General features: G+C 37.4%; 1 protein-coding gene across 3 annotated transcripts in view; it reads left to right on the top strand.

The window, feature by feature from the left end:
- cdk5 (cyclin-dependent kinase 5) overlaps positions 1 to 20,135 on the top strand; it is a 190,006-nt gene that overhangs the window by 118,274 nt on the left and 51,597 nt on the right. For 2 of the 3 annotated variants that reach the window (XR_005633748.1, XM_039753250.1), the window contains exons 9-10: positions 6,334 to 6,403; positions 17,364 to 17,424. Coding sequence is in view for 2 of the 3 variants with exons in the window: in XM_039753250.1 (XP_039609184.1) it covers positions 6,334 to 6,403; positions 17,364 to 17,424 (131 nt within the window). In the remaining variant the exon portion in view is untranslated. Of the gene's footprint in view, positions 1 to 6,333; positions 6,404 to 17,363; positions 17,425 to 18,641; positions 18,705 to 20,135 lie in introns of those variants that run through there. The other variant, XM_039753251.1, reaches the window with a different exon arrangement.

Genomic DNA, 20,135 nt, shown 5'->3' with positions numbered 1-20,135 from the left:
AATAGCAGATGCCCTAAACTTACATTTTTATGAGGTATTTACAAGTGAGCAACTGGACAACCTCCCAGAGGTAAACGCAACTACTAAGGAGGTACTGAGGGATTTGGAAATTGTAGAGGGAGAAGTGCTGCTCAGATTAAATAAGATGAAATCAAACAAATCACCAGGACCAGATAATATTTACCCTTGTGTTCTTAAGGAGGCTAGTGAGTACATATATAAACCCTTGACACATATTTTTAGGAAGTCTCTGTGCACTGGAGAGATTCCGAAGGACTGGAAAATGAAAATATAATCCCATTATATAAAAAGGGTGACAGGGCAGATCCAAGCAACTATAGGCCAGTAAGCTTAACATGCATCACAGGAAAATTAATGGAAGGAATTATTAAGGATAAGATTGAGTAACACATGGCAAGGACAGGAGTTATTCTGAACTGCCAGCATGGGTTCAGAAGTGGGAGGTCGTGTTTTACTAACATGCTGCAATTCTATGAGGAGGCAACAAAAAGATACGGTTAAAGTGGAGCTTATTATTTATCTGGACTTTCAGAAGGCATTTGATAAGGTGCCACATGAGAGGTTGGGCATCAAGTTAAAATAAGTGGAAGTTCAGGGTGATGTTTTTAGATGGGTGCAGAATTGGGTCTGACACAGGAAGCAGAGGGTGATGGTGCGAGGAACCTCATCAGAACTGACCGATGTTAAGAGTGGTGTTCCACAGGGGTCAGTGCTAGGGCCGCTATTTTTAATATATATACAGGTGCCGGTCATAAAATTAGATTATCATGACAAAGTTAATTTATTTCAGTAATTCCATTCAAAAAGTGAAACTTGTATATTAGATTCATTCATTACACATAGACTGATGTATTTCAAATGTTTATTTCTTTTAATTTTGATGATTATAACTGACAACTAATGAAAGTCCCAAATTCAGTATCTCGGGAAAATTAGAATATCAATTAAGACCATATGCAAAAAAAGGATTTTTAGAAATGTTGCCCAACTGAAAGGTATGAACATGAAAAGTATGAGCATGTACAGCACTCAATATTTAGTTGGGGCTCCTTTGGCCTGGGTTACTGCAGTAATGCGGCGTGGCATGGAGTCGATCAGTCTGTGGCACTGCTCAGGTGTTATGAGAGCCCATGTTGCTCTGATAGTGGCCTTCAGCTCTTGTGAATTGTTGGGTCTGGCGTATTGCATCTTCCTCTTCACAATACCCCATAGATTTTCTATGAGGTTAAGGTCAGGTGAGGTTGCTGGCCAAACAAGAACAGGGATACCATGGTCCTTAAACCAGGTACTGGTAGTTTTGGCACTTTGTGCAGGTGCCAGGTCCTGTTGGAAAATGAAATCTGCATCTCCATAAAGTTCGTCAGCAGCAGGAAGCATGAAGTGCTCTAAAACTTCCTGGTAGACGGCTGCGTTGACCATGGACCTCAGAAAACACAATGGACCAACACCAGCAGATGACATGGCACCCCAAACCATCACTGACTGTGGAAACTTTACACTGGACCTCAAGCAACATGGATTTTGTGCCTCTCTTCTCATCCTCTAGACTCTGGGACCTTAATTTCCAAAGGAAATGCAAAATTTACTTTCATCAGAGAACATAACTTTGAACCACTCAGCAGCAGTTTTGTCTTTAGGCCATTTGAGACGCTTCTGACGCTGTCTCTTGTTCAAGAGTGGCTTGACACAAGGAATGCAACAGGTGAAACCCATGTCTTGCATATGTCTGTGCGTGGTGGTTCCTGAAACACTGAGTCCAGCTGCAGTCCACTCTTTGTGAATTTCCCCCACAGTTTTGAATGGGTTTTGTTTCACAATCCTCTCCAGGGTGTGGTTATCCCTATTGCTTGTACACTTTTTTCTACCACATCTTGTCCTTCCCTTCGCCTCTCTACTAATGTGCTTGGACACAGAGCTCTGTGAGCCGCCAGCCTCTTTAGCAATGACCTTTTGTGTCTTGTTCTCCTTGTGCAAGGTGTCAATGGTCGTCTTTTGGACAACTGTCAAGTCAGCAGTCTTCCCCATAATTACTGTATGTAAGCCTACAGAACTAGACTGAAAGACCATTTAAAGGCTTTTGCAGGTGTTTTGAGTTAATTAGCTGATTAGAGTGTGACACCAGGTGTCTTCAATATTGAACCTTTTCACAATATTCTAATTTTCCGAGATACTGAATTTGGGACTTTCATTAGTTGTCAGTTATAATCATCAAAATTAAAAGAAATAAACATTTGAAATACATCAGTCTGTGTGTAATGATTGAATCTAATATACAAGTTTCACTTTTTGAATGGAATTACTGAAATAAATCAACTTTGTCATGATATTCTAATTTTATGACCGGCACCTGTAAATGATTTAGATAGGAATATAAGTAACAAGCTGGTTAAGTTTGCAGATGATACCAAGATAGGTGGATTAGCAGATAATTTGGAATCCGTTATATAATTACAGAAGGACTTGGATAGCATACAGTTTTGGGCAGATTTGTGGCAGATGAAATTTAATGTTAGTAAATGTAAAGTATTACACATAGGAAGTAAAAATGTTAGGTTTGAATACACAACGGGCGGTCGGAAAATCTAGAGTACACCTTATGAGAAGGATTTAGGAGTCATAGTGGACTCTAAGCTATCAACTTCCCGACAGTGTTCAGAAGCCATTAAGAAGGCTAACAGAATGTCAGGATATATAGCACGATGTGTGGAGTACAAGCACACACTAGGCACAATTTAGAATCACCAATGCACCTAACCTGCTTGTCTCTGGACTGTGGGAGGAAACCAGAGTACCCGGAGGAAACCCACGTACACACGGGGAGAACATGCAAACTCCACGCAGGGAGGACCCGGGAAGTGAACCCGGGTCTCCTAACTGCGAGGCAATGATTACAGTGAAGTGAATTAAATTTGTAAACTGTATGCATTTAATTTTGGTGTATTTGATAAATCACAGATCATTGATGCAGATAAGAAAAAGAAGGAGACCACACACACAGTAGCACTGCTTTGACGTTGGTTGCTGTATTTTTGCAAAACCAAGCAGAAAAGTGTGTACACACAGTGTGAGGCAGCCATGAAAAATTGCGTGGCTTTATGCCAAGTTTAGTTTTTATACATCTCAAAATATGCATACGCATTGTTTATACATGAGGCCCCATGTCTCTGCTATGGATGTGAGCAACACAAAGAACAGTCCTGTCTCTTTTTCTCTTCACATTGTACACCTCCAACTATAAATATAACACCAGGTTCTGTCACCTTCAGAAATTCTCAGATGATTCTGCACTTATGGGATGTATGAATTGAAGGATGAGTCCAAGTATAGGAGTCATCCCTTCAAGAGAGACTCACCAAATTTATAGGATAATTAAAGCAACAGGCTCAGTTGTAGGATGCACTCTGGTCACCGTGGAGGTAGCATCAAATGAGAGAATTAAAATAAAACTGAGTGCCATTATGAACAATGCTGCATATCCTCCCTCTGACACACTCAAAATGAGTATTTTGAGCCAATGAATTATTCAGCAAAAGCGTGTCAAGAAACGCTACTGGGGCTCCTTTATATCAACAGCAATACACCTGCATAATGACTCACTGTGACTGCCAAGTCTAAACTTTCCTTTTTAAATTTTTCTTTTTTATTCAGCTGCTGACCGCTCTCTCATTTTACAACATACTGTTCTGCTAACTAAGCACGGACCAGATTCCTATTACACTTTGAACGCAACAAAACCAGGCATTTGGACTCAAATCGCAAATTTTTTTTTTAATTTAAAAGGGTTTTAGTGGGCGACAGAATCAAATAATAGACATGGACATGAATATTGTAAACTCAAGCTCTTTTAATTTCTGAAAAAAAAAATGCCTTTTATACCGCATTTCAATTCAAAACAGAAACAAAAATATCATCCCTGGCTAAAATTGGGCAGACTTAAAAATAAATTGGTATTTTAATTACTTTAAGTACATTTTCAGAATGGTATTGTCTTTAAATACTAATAACCAAAATTTCAACATAAAGTGCAGTTTTTCTTCTTAAAAAAATAAGTCAGAAACATAAAAGGTAATTTGACCAGCATAATCTTTAAACTCTGAGTAACCGTAGCCAAAATTATTTTGTACATTAGGCTAAAACAGTGTGATCATTGAACATTTTGTAATTAGATGTAATTAGAATTACTAACGGTCAGGGAAGTCCGATGATCCCCAGTAAGAGCCACAAAGTCCGGTTTCTGTAATGCATCTAATTTTGCTTGCTTTTCAGTGTGCACAAAACCATGCTTTTATCAAGGCTTCCATCGGGTAGTGTTTTGAAATGAAATTTTCCTCCAATCAGTCATAGGAACGTGCTTTATTCCAACTCTAACATTTTTGTAGCTCTGATGTGTGCATCAATGTAATCGATGTACCAGGAAATCATGCATTGACAAAAGTTCCCCTTTGCTTGGAATTGAAAGTGTGATTAAATGCATTATTTTTTTTAACACGTTATGGAGTACATGCATCGAAGCTTCTCAGCTGTGCTTGTGCTAAGAACAGGAAACATTTTAAAAATAACGTAACATGATTCTGCGTTAACCGCATATTTTTTCATACGTCTCAAACCAAGAGGATGCGAGGGTAAAATGAATTGGGAAGCGCGCGTACATACTCAGTGCATCCCCTCTCGGGAATCGAACCGCGGATGTCGGCACTAGAGGCGAAGCCTCTACAATTACGCCACGGCGTGTGGCTTGTCTATTTGAGAGTATGTAGATCAGGGTATATATATATATATATACCCGTGTATCGCAGTGGAGAAGTAGTGTGTTAAAGAAGTTATGAAAAAGAAAAGGGAACATTTAAAAATAACGTAACATGAATGTCAATATACAGTGATTGTTTTGTGAGTGTTATTGAGTGTTGCTGTCATCAGGGATTTGATTATCATTATTTCTTTCAATCAGGTTCGTATTTGTAGGATATGTTGTGTTAAAGTTACATTCCGTGTTTGTCAATCGTTGTAAAGATAGCAGGTTTCATTCATCGATTTGTTTCTTACTGCATCAATAAACAGCTCGTCGTCTTCTTTATCTGAGACCTAACATACTGCATGCACGGGTTTTTTTTTACACTGTCTTCCTTTAGCGGGACATTGACTTTTTCCACCGTGTGCTTTGTTTCCGCAGTAGCTGCACTTATGAATATGCTTTTATGTATCAGACGCTTCATATTTTTTTGCTGCCTTCTCAATTGTGTAATTCGGTTTTTGTTCAGCACTCTTTGGAACTGTTGCTTTTTGTCTGCGCACTGCATCAGTTCAGGTGAGCCACTCGGTGTACATGCATCGAAGTTTCCCAGCTGTGTTGGTGCCATGTCGTGCGATGTCCACAGCTGTATTTAATGTTTGCTAAGACCCGGCACTTACAACTTTCTCTCGCAGTTTCGCTGAGTTTGTGCCAAACACCACCCTGACCATCTCATCTTCCTCTGCATAAGCACAGTCCTTCACCCGTGAATATTTAGCGGCAGTGTTTCTATTGGATTGCCGCTGATGGACGGCCTTATATGGGCAGGCACTAAATTACAAACTCCACCGGCAGCCTGTCTATGAACTTAATTTAAACTTTAGGTTTAAACTTTAGGTGCTTTGTTTCCGAAGTAGCAGCACTCATGAATATGGTTGTATATGTCACTCGCTCGCTTCTTATTGTTTCGCTGCCTTCTCAATTATATAATGAATGTTTTCTTCAGCACTTTTTGGAGCTCTTCCTGGTTTTCTACGTACTGCGTGATTACGTGCGAGGCGTGATGTCACAAGAAACTCCGCCCCCCACGGCTTTCGAGCTCAACTCCATTACAGTAAATGGAGAAAAATAGCTTCCATTTATGACCATTACGCGTAGAATTTCAAAATGAAACCTGTCCAACTTTTGTAAGGAAGCTGTAAGGAATGAACCTGCCAAATTTCAGCCTTCTACCTACACGGGAAGTTGGAGAATTAGTGATGAGTCAGTGAGTGAGTGAGTCAGTGAGGGCTTTATCTTTTATTAGTATAGATTTAGTTCATTTGACATATATTAACATTGCTCTGTTTATGTCTTTGTAGGAGCAATGAATGCTCAAAATATGCTATTTTCATTTTAGTTATGAGTGAGCACAGTAGTTGATATTATTTCAAACAGGACCTTTTTGGGTGGGTGCATGACACATTGCTGCTAAATAAAACCATTGATCTTCATTAATAATTACAGTTTTGGTCTTGACCTTGAAAATCTTTGTGCTTCTTATAACAACAGCAATAATATATTTTCACTTTTTTTCCCCTCAGAATTAGCAAATGCTGGAAGACCCTTATTTCCAGGAAATGATGTTGATGATCAATTGAAGAGAATTTTTAGATATCCTTTTTAAAAAGCAATGATTTATTATTATTATTATTATTGTTGTTGTTGTTATTACTATTGCTACTACTAAATACTCTAGCTAATAGTCGTTTTTACACAGTATGTACTGTAACATTTATGGATACTAAATAACATCAAATTGTGATGTTATTTGTTGTATTGCTTTTCATTTAACCACAGTATAGCTCTGAACATTGTTTCTCAATGTCATCAATTTTTCTTTAATTCTTTAATTGCCTCTTCATTTTATATAGTTTATTTTTTATTTAGATTCTTTTATGTTTTCATTGCCTGAACAGAGTCTTGAAAACTACTTGCCATATATGTCTAATTTAGTAAAATGTACTGTGTGTTTTGGTCAAATTTTTTAAAGGTTATAGAAGCTTACAACAAAGGATCTGAGAGGTGTGGACGAAAACTCAGACCAGACAGCAGGTGCGGTTATAAAGCAGCTTTATTTTTCAGAGTCACGGTGAGAAGAGTTTCAGAAAAGCAGACAATCAAATGTACATGACTGCGTCAGGGCTCTTCTGATCCTCATCTGTTGGGTGGGGTCCAGTTTTATACCCCTAGAATGCGTGATTTAATATCATTATAAAATGTAACAGTCAACACATTTATTATACACAAACCTTGAGCCCCTTTAACGTCCCTTGTAAAACTTGATTTCTTGGCTCCTTTTGTTATGGCGTTCAGATGTAAGCTAAGGGAAAACGTGATAAGGCAGACTCGTGTGGAATGCTCAGACCTTGAGTCCTTTGCACAAATATTTTTCTGTTTGCTAAAACAAACCATGCTATTACATGGTTTTGTAAAGCTTACTTCTCAGACATGAATTAGTACAAGGGAACGAAGAGAACATTAGTCTTCCACCGAGGAAAAAAACAGCAAGAAACAAGCGGACACCTGATTGAAGTCAATCCAAACAGTATTTCTCCCTCTACAATATCCAAGTCCCTAAATACTTCCTTAATAGTCCCTTTTACTTTTTTGAGGTTTGGGAGTCAAGTAGTTTTTCTTTTGACAAACCTAAGTTCATGACCAGAGGTCATATTTATATTAACTTGTGTATACAAAAAGAGGCCCTAAATATGCTTTTGCAAATTTCCATGCAAAAATCTAACTTTATAAAAGAAAATTTGATGGGAGAACTTGCATATGTTTACAGCAGCTTGGACACATCTATATACACCATTTCTGAGAAACTGTGAAATGATGCCCTTGATCAAGTAGAGGGAAATACAGCCAAACCAGTTAAATAATTCATATCTCTGAGGTATTAATATTAACATTAATGTGGCAAAAATATTAAACCTCAAAATTTTTAATATTTCTCTTTTTTTTGTCAGTTTATATAGACTACTTGTTGTTGCAACTTGGTGAACTGGCCAGCAAGTCAGAAATGTCTCAGACAAGTTTTAGCTCCATTATCCCTGCTGTGGTTTAAGCCTTTAACTGATTGCCAAGGTTTAGCTTCTGTTTAGTGTTAATGTACATACATAAGACATAACATGTCTTTGCCAAAATAAAAAGGCAGTCCGCAGCAGGGTCCAGTTTTTCAATGTAATCGGGGCATTTGATTGTACTCCTATTGCAGTAAATGCACCTAGTGAAAATGAAGCTGTTTTTGTTAATCATATGTAGTCACATTCCTTTAACGCACAAGTCATCTATGATGCCAAGATGAAAGTGACAAATGGCATGGCTCGTTGGCCTGAGTCAATAATATATTTACTATGAGGCACAGGAGTGTTGGCAGACAACTTGCTGATGGCACTACACATGATGCCTGTCTTGTTGGTAAGGTAATTGGTTGAACTGTTAGTTTTTCTTATGGCACACATTTACAAGATGATTGTTATTTATAAAGGGTAAGGTGTGTACAAATGTGCATACACCAGGTCTTACAGGTCAGTTTTTTTGGTTTTTTTTTTGTTTTGGTGTGTCCAAGTTCTTGCCATGCTTGAATCCACACAAGTTTTATAAAAGAGGCACAATGTCTTTTAATTCTGACTATACATTAAAATGAGGCCCACCAGACAAACGATTCAAAAGCAGGGTCACTGCTGTTTTCCATGTACATTATACCATGTTTCTCTGCTTTGTTTAGGCTCCATGTCACTGTTGGCTCCAGAAATGGCAAACTATTATAATGCAGCACTGGTCTCATGACTGAAGGCAGATTGAAGTATTCATTAGATTTATTTTTACTAGAGAAGCCAAAGATATTGATCAGACAAAAGTCTATCATGTGATCCTTCTGTTCTCTCCATATTATCTGAACTGTGAATGACTTTGCCTTCTGAGTACCCCTGAGTCATGCACTCAAATCAATAGTGCATGTTGCACAACAAATGTGCTGAGTCAATGGTTTGACTTGATCTTTAATTTTCCAGCTGAAAAGCTGAACACTTTCTTAACAAGTGCAGTCATGCTACGTGTTTGGTGCTTCAGCATATACTTGCCACAAATGTAACAAGGTTGTTGCAGTATTGGTGAGACACTGCTGCTATATTGAACTGTATTCTAGACAATAAATGCTAAATACACACATTATGTTATGCTTGTGCATCTGTTGATATAAACATAATGTAAAGTATCTGTTTATGTGTGCTGCATTCATAACGTCCTGGCAGCATCCATTCTAACTTAAGGATGCATAGACATAGGCATGTACAAGCATTAGCTTAACCATTGCATGTTGCACAACTTGTGGAGGCAGTCCTACTATTCTAAAATTCTAAATGATAATGCTGGTAATCCAAGAGTTTTATTCTCAAGTATTGATTATCTTCTAAACCTAGCACACTCAGTGAAATTCCCCCTCAAAACTACTAGTGAAACTTGTGAGGATTTTGCTATATTTTGTTTAAACACAAAAGAAGTTGCATTAAAAATAAAATAGTACGTTTCCCCCGAAGTTAATCCTGTTGAACCATGACATGCCCTTTTAAGCACAAATCTGTTGTTTTTTTGTTTTTTTCTTCTTTGCAACAAAGTAAAACACTGTATGAACTTCCAAGACTAGTGATGTCATAATTTTTGCCAGGAGTTATAATCTCGAATCTTCTGTGTTTAACAACTTTAGACCAATTTCTAATCTGCCTTTGTTAAGTAAAATGCTATAAAAGGTAATTTTTAAAAAAACTAAGTGATTACTTGAATGAACATTATATTCTTGGCAAGTTTCAGTCAGTTTTTAGAACAATTTATAGTACAGAAACTGCACTGGTTAAAATGAGGACAAAGGCCATATATCTATTCTTGTTCTGTTAGACTTTAGAACAGTGTTTCCCAAACTCGGTTCTGGTGGACCCCTGTGGCTGCAGGTTTTGTTTCCTACCAGATTCCTAATCAATGACAACACCTGATATAGCACTGATGTCATTTAATTAGCTGGTATTTTTTTCTCTTATTCGACATTCAGAAAAGCTTAGCGGCATTATTTTTACATTTATAAGATATTTAGAAATATTTCTGCTTTTGGTATAATGCTTAACTCTCTTTTGTTGATTTCATTATACTTTGCCCTTTCTCTGTGCAGTTTTTCCTCTTCGTTATATCTTAATAATGACAATTAAAAACAAGCAGAGCAGACATGCAGGCAAACAACACAGAATAATCAAAAGCCACTACTTTAGAGTCAGACCCAGTAATTAGTAAATAATGAATTCATTAAACAATTAGAATACCTAGAAAAGTAGAATGAAAATCAAGATGAAAATACTGTTAAAAAGAAAAAAAAATACATTATTCCTATATAACTGCTTGGTACATTTAAAAAATTTTTTTTAGCAAACTTAGTTTTCTAATTTCTATATTGTTCCCTAAACACAGAATCTGAGAAATATTAGTTCACTTAATTAGCCCAGGAGTTCAATTAAAAACAGAAGCTGGTTGGAACTAAAACTTGCAGCCACAGGTGCAACCACAGGGGTCCACGAGGACCGAGTCTAGGAAACACTGCTTTAGAACATATCTAGATGAGAACAGGCCATCTAGCCCAACAAAGCTCGCCAGTCCTATCCACTTATTTCTTTTAAAAAAACATCAAGTCAATTTTTGAAAGTCCTTAAAGTCTTACTGCCTACCACACTACTTGGTAGCTTATTCCAAGTGTCTATCGTTCTTTGCGTAAAGAAAAACTTCCTAATGTTTGTGCAATATTTACCCTTAACAAGTTTCCAACTGTGTCCTCATGTTCTTGATGAACTTAATTTAAAATAACAGTCTCGATCCACTGTACTATTTCCCTTCAGAATTTTAAACACTTCAATTATGTCACCGCTTAATCTTCTTTTGCTTAAACTATATAGGCTCTTCTCTGGACCTTTTCTAGTGCTGCTATGTCTTTTTTGTAGCCTGGAGACCAAAACTGCACAGAGTACTCTAGATGAGGCCTCACCAGTGCATTATAAAGCTTGAGCATAACCTCCTTGAACTTGTACTACACATACCGTGCTATATAACCTAAGATTCTATTTGCCTTCTTAATGACTTCTGAACACTGTCAGGAAGTCGATAGCTTAGAGTCCACTATGACTCCTAAATCCTTCTCATAAGGTGTACAGTGATCCCTCCTTGATTGGGGGGTTGCATTCCAGAACCCCCCCGGGAAAGTTGAAAATCCGCAAAATAAAAACCATATATTCATATGGTTATCTTTATATATTTTAAGCCCTTATAAACTTTCCCATACTCTTATAAACATTTCCCGCACAGTTATACAGCATAAACCCTTTGTATTCTCTTAAATATTAGGTAAGAGTTGTTGAAATTATGTATGTAAACACACTGTTTATATACAGTAAAACCTAAATATTATTTTAAAGATATCGAGTGTCTCCGATATCACATATCTCACAGCCATTACGATAGACAGGCCACCAGCAATAAATACGTACAATGCAAGAAAAGTTGTATACAGTAAAATGTGTGTACAGTGACACTAAACATATGTGCATGTACTAAGTACCGTACGTAGACAATTAATTATGGTTACTCACCAACAATGACATGACAACTTCTCCAATAATGATGAGATTAATTTTACTGTACAACAAAGGAGAGCGTTACAGCTCTTATAAAGGAACCTCTTCAGGTGACTGTGTAGCACCACCGTTGTTCTTCTTCCAGCAGTCTTCAATCCAAATCCCTAAAGCAGATTCTGTCCAAACTACTACCTTATTACGTCCACTTACAACTCGTTTTGAGCCCTGGTTAAATGACACTGCAGCCGTAGATCTTATATTCTTTTCCTCCCTTTTAAATAAAAAGAATCGTGAACTCATTGATGCCGTAATGGTGTCCTACAGCCGTGTAGCTGTTCGCTTCCTTCAACATATCCAAAACCTTTACCTTTTCGGCAATCGTTAGCTTCTTCCGTTGGCCCTTGGGCACGGCCCCTGAAGCAGTAGCAGGAGCAGATCATTTTGGAGCCATAATGAAGGGCTTGACTATGCACAAAGATAAACACAAAAAATCACAAAAGTTAACTCTTTACACAGCAAAACACGTTGATGCTGAATGAGCAAGACGAGACTTCCTGGTTAACGCAGCGGAATTGAAGTTGCCGCTCTGTTGCTGAGCCAATCAGCACACAGGAACTTAATCACGCGCTCTGATTGGGTAGCTTCTCAGCCATCCGCCAATAGCGTCCCTTGTATGAAATCAACTGGGCAAACCAACTGAGGAAGCATGTACCAGAAGTAAAAAAGACCCATTGTCCGCAGAAACCCGTGAAGCAGCCAAAAGTCCACGTTATATATTTAGATATGCTTACATATCAAATCTGCAATAGAGTGAAGCCGCGAAAGTCGAACCACGATATAGCGAGGGATTACCATACTCTCTATTTTCTGACCGCCCATTGTGTATTCAAACCTAACATTTTTACTTTCTATGTGTAATACTTTACATTTACTGACATTAAATTTCATCTGCCTCATCTGTGCAGCATTTGATGCCATAGACCACAGTATTCTTTTAAATCACTTTAGATAATGGGTGTGCTTCTCTGGCAGCATCTTAAATTGGTTTTCAGTCTTACTTAACAGGTAGAAAATTCTTTGTTAGCTGTGGTGGAGACCTGTGATATTGTATATGGTATACCAAAAGGACTATTCTGGATCCATTGCTTTTTTCAATCTACGGTATATGCTTCCATTACGTTGGATTATCTGAAAGCGCATGGTGAGTTACCTCACCTATGCAGATGACACAAAGCCCTATTTATCGATAGGGCCTGATGACCCTGATGCTCTTGGCTGTCTGATCCAATGCCTTATCGGTATTCCCAGTTGGATGAGTAGACTTTTTCTCAAACTAAATAAGGATAAAACAGAAAACTTAGTGACTATCAAATATGGAAGTAGTGACACGTGTATTTTTTGAGCATGCCCGTTTGAGCCTGCTCAAACACAGGAACATATGTTGGTGTGAAAGTATAACAAAACAACAGGCAGATGGGGAGTGTGTGATTATTGCATATAGCGCCGAAGTTACTGCTCTTTACCATTCTTTCCTCTGCATGTCCTGGAGTACAAAAGAAACAGCATACAGCAACATGCGGGGACTGGCAGGAACACTCAATAAAACTGAATAAAAAGAAAATCAAGTGACGGTGAGATACGTAGAAGGCAGCTTCGCCAGCATTTGTGTGTCAGCAACCTGGGTTGGCTTTAGTGTGCATCGTGGTACACTGCAGAGCTATAGCACGTCTTTATGTGAAAACAGCCGTGTCAGATGGGGTTGTATGGATTGATTCTGAACGCGACTGAGAGAATGAAAAGTGAATAAAAAAAAAAAAAGCTAACCTTTACAAGGATCATAAATTGCACAGGCTGTTACAGACCGAAATCAAATGTATGCTTTTATTCTAAAATAGTAAGACAAATATAATTTTACTTCTCAAAACGGAGTGATGCAGGATCGAACTTGCGACCTTTTGATTCCCAGGCGGAAACGGATTCAATTGCACCACGGAGGCAGTTACAATAAATGGCTGTCAATGTCGCATGTTAAGGCGGCTTTTTGTTTCTGCAGTTATATTTTTGAATAAAAGCGCAATTGTGTTATATTTGTACCTTTTGTAAAAAAATGTTTCTTTGATATTTGGACTTCAGGCTTCATACATTATATAGTTTATGCCTACATTTTGTCATCTACAACTAGAATATAAAAAAACGTTTCTGTTTTAACAATGTGTTTACACAGATTACTGTAGAAACGGAACAGACATGAAATGCGTGTGTTCCAAATAACGATCTATTATTTCCACTCTAAAACTCCGCTTCACTCCCAGATACTCAATCAAGGCATGAGCTGAGAGAAGTTCGTGCACGTTCTAAATTGGTGGGGGGATGGAATAGCTGGCTGCTCCTAGCTTCTCTTTATCAGCACATTTAGAGGACAAAGGGCTGCTGGAGGAGGTGTGAAGGGATTTAAGAAGCGATTTAAGGTGGGACGGAATTACGAGTTTTTTCGTAGGCTCTGGTAATTCTAGTGTTAAGAAAGATATCAATCGGTTGCGATTAGTGCAGAATGCAGCAGCCAGAATATTAACTAGGAAAAGAAAATCTGAGCACATCTCACCTCACCAGTTTTAGCATCATTACGTTGGTTACCCATGTCATGTATGATTGACTTTAAAATACTACTAATGGTTTATAAAGCCTTAAATAATCTTGCTTCGTCCTTTTATCTTGGAATGTTTGTCACCCTACATTCCAATTCATATCCTTAGATCATCTAATGGTGGTCTGCTTATAATTTCAAGAGCCAAGCTTAACACTAGAATTCCCAGAGCCAATGAAAAAACTCGTAAATCCAGCCCACCTTAAATCCCTTCACACCTCTCCATCATCCTCTTTTGTCTTCTGAATTTGTCAATAAGCAGCAAGCAGCCTGCTATACCATCCCACCCACTGCCTCACAACGGGCAAGCAGTTCCTGCCTTGATTGATTATCTGGGAGTGAGCTACCCAGAATTGAAAGGGGAAATAATTTGATGTGTGTTATGTGTCTACAATAATCTATGTAAACACATAGTTAAAACAGAAACATTTTTCATGTTTTAGTAATAAATAGCAAAATGTAGAAATGAACTGTATAATGTGTGAAGGCTGATGGCCAAATATAAAATTAACACGTTCACAAAAGTTGTACAAACAATAGATAGATAGATAGATAGATAGATAGATACTTTATTAATCCCAAGGGGTAATTCACAATACGACAACTTCCGTGGTGCTGTGGTTAGAACTGCCGATTTATAATCTGGAGGTCATGAGTTCAAAACCTGCTACTGGGCAAATTTACTATTTAGAGTAGTGAACTGCTCTTATTGTTAATATTATACAATAAAAACATACATTTGATTTGTGTCTGTAACAGCCAGTGTAAATTTATAGCACTTGTAAAAATTAGCTTATCGACACATTTAGAAGACAAAAGAGGCTGACGGAGAGGTGCAAAGGGATTTAAAGTGGACCATATGTACAAGTTTTTTCGTTGGCTCTGGTAATTCTAGTGTTAACAGACGTGGTGAGGCAGTCTTTTGCTGTTATGCACCTAAACACTGGTAATATTTTATCAATAGAAATTCACCAGGCTAATACTGTAAAACATTTTTTAAAAACTGCTACAAAAAATAACATTATTTTAATTCTGCTTTTTCATAGCTACATTTTAGCTCTCCTTATAGACTATGTGGGCATAGAATTATCATATTTTTCAGGGATCTGCTACCTTTACTAATCTCCACTTTCTCTGTTGTATTTTCCGGTTTTTCTGTGGTGGTGATGAGCACCATTACCTGAATAAGGCGCTATACAGCTACCTGTGATGATGGAGTGAGGACAAGTGCCTCAGCTGTCCACAAGACAAACTTCATCAAATCCTGTCATATGTAGCCTAGAAATAAAGAGAAATGAATTTAGAACATTTAAGTTAGTAGGGACTAGGTAGTATTTTGCCCTTGGGACCCTTGCAGATTTTGTTTTATTTACCAGCCTTAATGGAGGATTTTTTTTCTCTGTCCCGGCCATTTTTTAGGCAGTGTTTAAATGTTTTTTGTTTTTAATGGTGTAATTAAAATCTTTGCACCTTAAAATATTTTTCACAATATTTACACTGCAAAGTATTGCATTTCCAGAATAAGCAAACCAGAGAAAATTTACTGGACAGAATGGGCTCAGAATTGTTCAGTCATTTAGTGACAAATAATCGGTACTGTATTTTTAAATGGGTGGCAAAAAATAAAATGGTTGTTTGCTGTAATTTCAGAATAGAAAATATTATATGAAGTGTATATTTGATCTAAAATTTTATTGCATAAATAAATACATAAGAAATTGCCCAAATGAGTGGATACCATTTAATCCATCAAGCCTGGTTGTTTAGCTAATAGTTAGGCTGTCCCAATATCCTATCCTGATTGTTGTTAAAGATTGCCAAAGGTTCTGCTTCAGTTACGTATCTGGGTACTTTGTTCCAGAATCCCACAACTGTTTGTGTAAAGAAGTGATTCCTGGCTTCAGCTTTAATTGCACTGCCTCTTGATTTCCACTGATGTCCTTTAGTATGTGACTTACCCTCAAGCTGAAATTATGTTGCTGGTTCAACTTTATTAATGCCTTTGGGGACTTTAAATACCTGGATTAGGTCTCCTTGCATGTTCCTCTACTTTCCTCTACTCAAGACTAAACAGGATTAATTCTCTGAGTCTGTTGGAGAAGGGCGCAATCTTATTTATTTCCTGGGTTGTACTTGGTTGCTCTCCACTGCACAGCTTCAAGTGCTGCTATGTATTTCTTGTACCATGGGGACGAAAACTGCACACAGTACTCCAGCTGCGCTCTTACTAGTGCATTATATAGTTTGAGCATAATTTCCCTTGACTTAAATCCAACAGTTTTTATGATATAACTTAAAATTTTATTTGCCTTTTTAATTGCTTCTGTGCTTTTTCTTTGTTGATGAAATGTTCAGTGTGTCATCATGGGGAGTCATTATCAGAGGTTGGTTCCTCTGTGGCAGTATCTCACATCTTGTATTTATAATTGATGTTCCTTTTGCCCATGTGTAGCACTTGCACTTTTGTACATAAAACTACATTTTCCAGGTGTTTGCTCAGTTTTGTAGGTGGTTCAGGTCTTTTTGAAATATTTTTGCTGCCTCCTCAGTGTCTGCCATGATAATCAATTAGTATTATCTGTGAATTTTCAGAAACAGAATCTGTGTAAATAGTATAATAATAGAAATATTGGAGTGAAAAAAGTCACTGACAGTGAATGTTAGGGCCCCCACTTAGCATCTATATAAAACATTATGCAAATAGAGGCATCTTCCAACAATTGTGTGGTTTCCTGGAGGCCATTACAATGGAAGGACTGGGAAGATGATCACTGCTAAACATTTTCTCCCCCAATACACCAGAAGACAGTATCCCTAGGTTGGGATTCACACACAGATACCTGCAGGACATGCTGGGATCTTTAGTTCTGTAGGGCAGCCCAGCTGGGTTTGGTGGGGGCCTCCAGGGGGAGCTTCCAGTTGACTTGGAATTGCTTCCAATGGGCAATGCCCTAGCATCATAAGTACTCTCGAGTCATAGATAAATGAAGTCACTTGATCTCAGCCAGATGAGTCAGAGTCGAGAGAGGCGTTGGAAAACATTCAAGGAGGAAGTAAACATTTGTTTGTTCAATGCTGTATTGGGCTGTGTCAAAAGGCAGACACCTGTTAAAGGTATTTTTTGTAAGTAAATTAAAGTTTACTTGCACCCGGAGCTGTTTTTGCATGGTCGTGTCTGGGGTTTGGGGCTTGGTTACGTCCCCAGGTGGTTGCAATACAAAATAAAATTTATGATGTTTTATTTAAAGTGTGACTGTGAAAACCTGTCTAAAAACATGTACTTTCTTGGAAGTTTCTTTTCTTTCCTTAAAAATGCTACATTATTAGGAACACCAACTGAAGAACAGTGGCCAACCATGACAAAACTTCCAGATTACAAGGTAATGTGACTTTTCTTATTTATTTTGGTGTATGCTTATTACAACATTATTGCTGAAACCTAAGTAAATCTTTGGTCCTGTTTTTATAAGTTTGTTGGAAACCAAAAATGCACATTTATACTGCAGAACAAAGTTTAGGAAACAGCAGAATTAATTAAAAGATTGAATTTGTAGGTTTTCGTAGTCATCTTATTATTCTTCTTATATTATTAAATGTTTTGGGGTCACACAGTAGAAGAGATATGAATATGGATAAATAATACCAGCTCTAAAGCTATATAAAACATTTTTTGTACCAAAAGCTACAATAAATTCTTACCTGGTCATCATGTCAATAATTATCTTACTAGTGTTTAGTGGCCACGTTTGAGGAATTCTGTGTTAAGGTTCTTTGTTGTGCATTTTTTCTAAAATATATTTTTGAAAAACTGGGAATAAACATATTTGTCTAGGCAGGGAGAGTAAAATTACATTTTATTACATCTTGCTCAAACAGAATGCAGAAAATATATTTTTTCGTTTCTTCAATTTTTTTTTTTTTTTATTTATTATGGTGTTAATATAAGTAAATATGAAAGAAAACAAATGAGGTTTCTCAAACTGATATATCCTATAACGGTTACTTTCCCCTTGACCTTTGTGTGCCTTCTTTCAGTGTTTACTCTCTCCAACTTAATGAACTTAATTTACTTTGCATTACTATGGCCATTAAGTACTCTGCTGTTGTTGTGTGGGGAAATAATGGTTTGCAATGGGAACTTCTACATGTTCTCATCATTTGTGAGTGTGTTTTTTGAATTGCCAACAACTAATTGGAAAAAACATCATCCTAAATTATACAATGGAACCGAGCTTAGTGCATAATTGTAATGCATTTTGGTTAGAAAGACAAGAATCACCTAAATGAAATGTGAATTTTCATATTTTTTTCCTGTTGTACCAACTGTACATTAAGTGATTTTTCTTGTGTCAAATACCTGCCTTCTTAGAAGGTAAAGGAGTAAATCGTGAGCCAATTTGGTAACTGGGTGTTTATTTTCAATAGCAGAATAATTCTTTTTGTTCTATATACTAAAATACAGTGTGAAATTTGGATTTGTACAGACATCTTTCTTTAGACATCCAAACTACATGAATATGATTTTGCATAACAGAATTTTGATCAGATATCTGCAATTTGTATTTATTGAATAAACCACCATACTTATTTCTCACAGACTGCTGGGAAATGGCATTCCTAATTATATGAGGAGGGCATTGAAGGTTTATTACACTTAAAGGTATTTCTCAAATAGAAACAAGTTTAACAACTTCCTTTAAAAATTGTTGTGGATGTCAAGGTATGCTCACTTTTGGTCTTGGCCTCTTTTAGTAAGCATGCAGTTGTAATTATTATAATGCATTATATGTTTATAGGACATTTGATATGTTTGTTGTGCTTCACAGCTATTAAAAAGGGAACAGTAGGAATAGAGGCAATGACTGGATTAAAACCAGTATGAAAGCATTAAGCACCAAACAGTACATAAATACATACATAGTTAAATGCATAAAACACAGTTTCATACTAGAACAAGAATCATCAAACAGGAAATATGTAACATAAATGCAAAGAGAAAATATGCAATTGAAAATTGATGGTGTTTGCCATTATAAGTGAACTAAAATGCCAATATAAGATGCCTTCCTGAATATAGTTCCTATAAAAATGGTTCACCCGCTCAGAATTCTTCACATTTTGTTGTTATACAGCATTGAATCACAGTAGATTGCATTTGTCCTGTTAGACATTAATCTATATAAAAAGGACTCTTTAATATCAAAGTGAAAACAAATCTCTGTTATATGGTCTTGAGGTGCAGCGCATAAGGGATCCATGGCAGTGCAGTATTTTTAAACAAAACCAGTGCAGCTCAGCTCAGGCTTCTGCATCCTAGAGCACTCTCCTGCAAAGCTCTCTGGCTACAGAGTGATCACATGTAGGTGTAGTCAGTTCATCTGTACTACATTAACACTCTGTGACCCATCAGGCTTAGCACCTGCACCAACAAGGTATAAGAGAACTTGAGTAGGTTAGAGAGAGGAAAAGAAGGTGCAAGAAGGAGAGGAAGAGACTGAAAAAGTGTTGGGAGAAAAAAATGAGAGAGCATGTTTTGTTAGCCAAAACAAGAATGAAAAAATGGATAATTGGGAGAGCAAACCAGTCAGATGGGCGGTATGGTTGTTGGTCAGGAATTAGCCTTGTGGCATGGTGTCACAGAGTAGATTCACTCATGCTGACTATCTGGGAGCAGGTGCGACTGAAGGACTCAGGAGATAATGCGGAAGCCACTAAGTGATGTTGGTGGGCTGGTGGATTTGGGCTTGGGGTGCCTCCTCAATGACCAGCCAAGGGGGATAAGTAAGGGTGTGAGCCATTTACAAACGGATGACTGCGCTTGCTGGTGTCTCATCTTCTCCTGAGTAGATTAGATGGATATGTGTGGGCTGAGAAGACTTAGAGAGGCACCAAGGCTCACTGGAGAGAAAGTAGCCACAATTTTTATTCATCTGATTTTACTCCTCTTTTACCTTCCCTTAGTTTATATTACTAATTTATTCCTGATTTTAACTCTGGCAGAAAAGAGGTTTGGTTTTTATTGAGAATTGTTTATGCATTTTCTTGATGAAGGAGATGGTATTGCATTGTATTTATTTAATTTGAACGCTTG

This window comes from Polypterus senegalus, chromosome 5, assembly GCF_016835505.1.
Source record: "Polypterus senegalus isolate Bchr_013 chromosome 5, ASM1683550v1, whole genome shotgun sequence".
Classification (NCBI taxonomy): domain Eukaryota; kingdom Metazoa; phylum Chordata; class Cladistia; order Polypteriformes; family Polypteridae; genus Polypterus; species Polypterus senegalus.
Note: the sequence above shows the minus strand (reverse complement) of the source record. Positions and strands in the feature narration are given on the sequence as shown.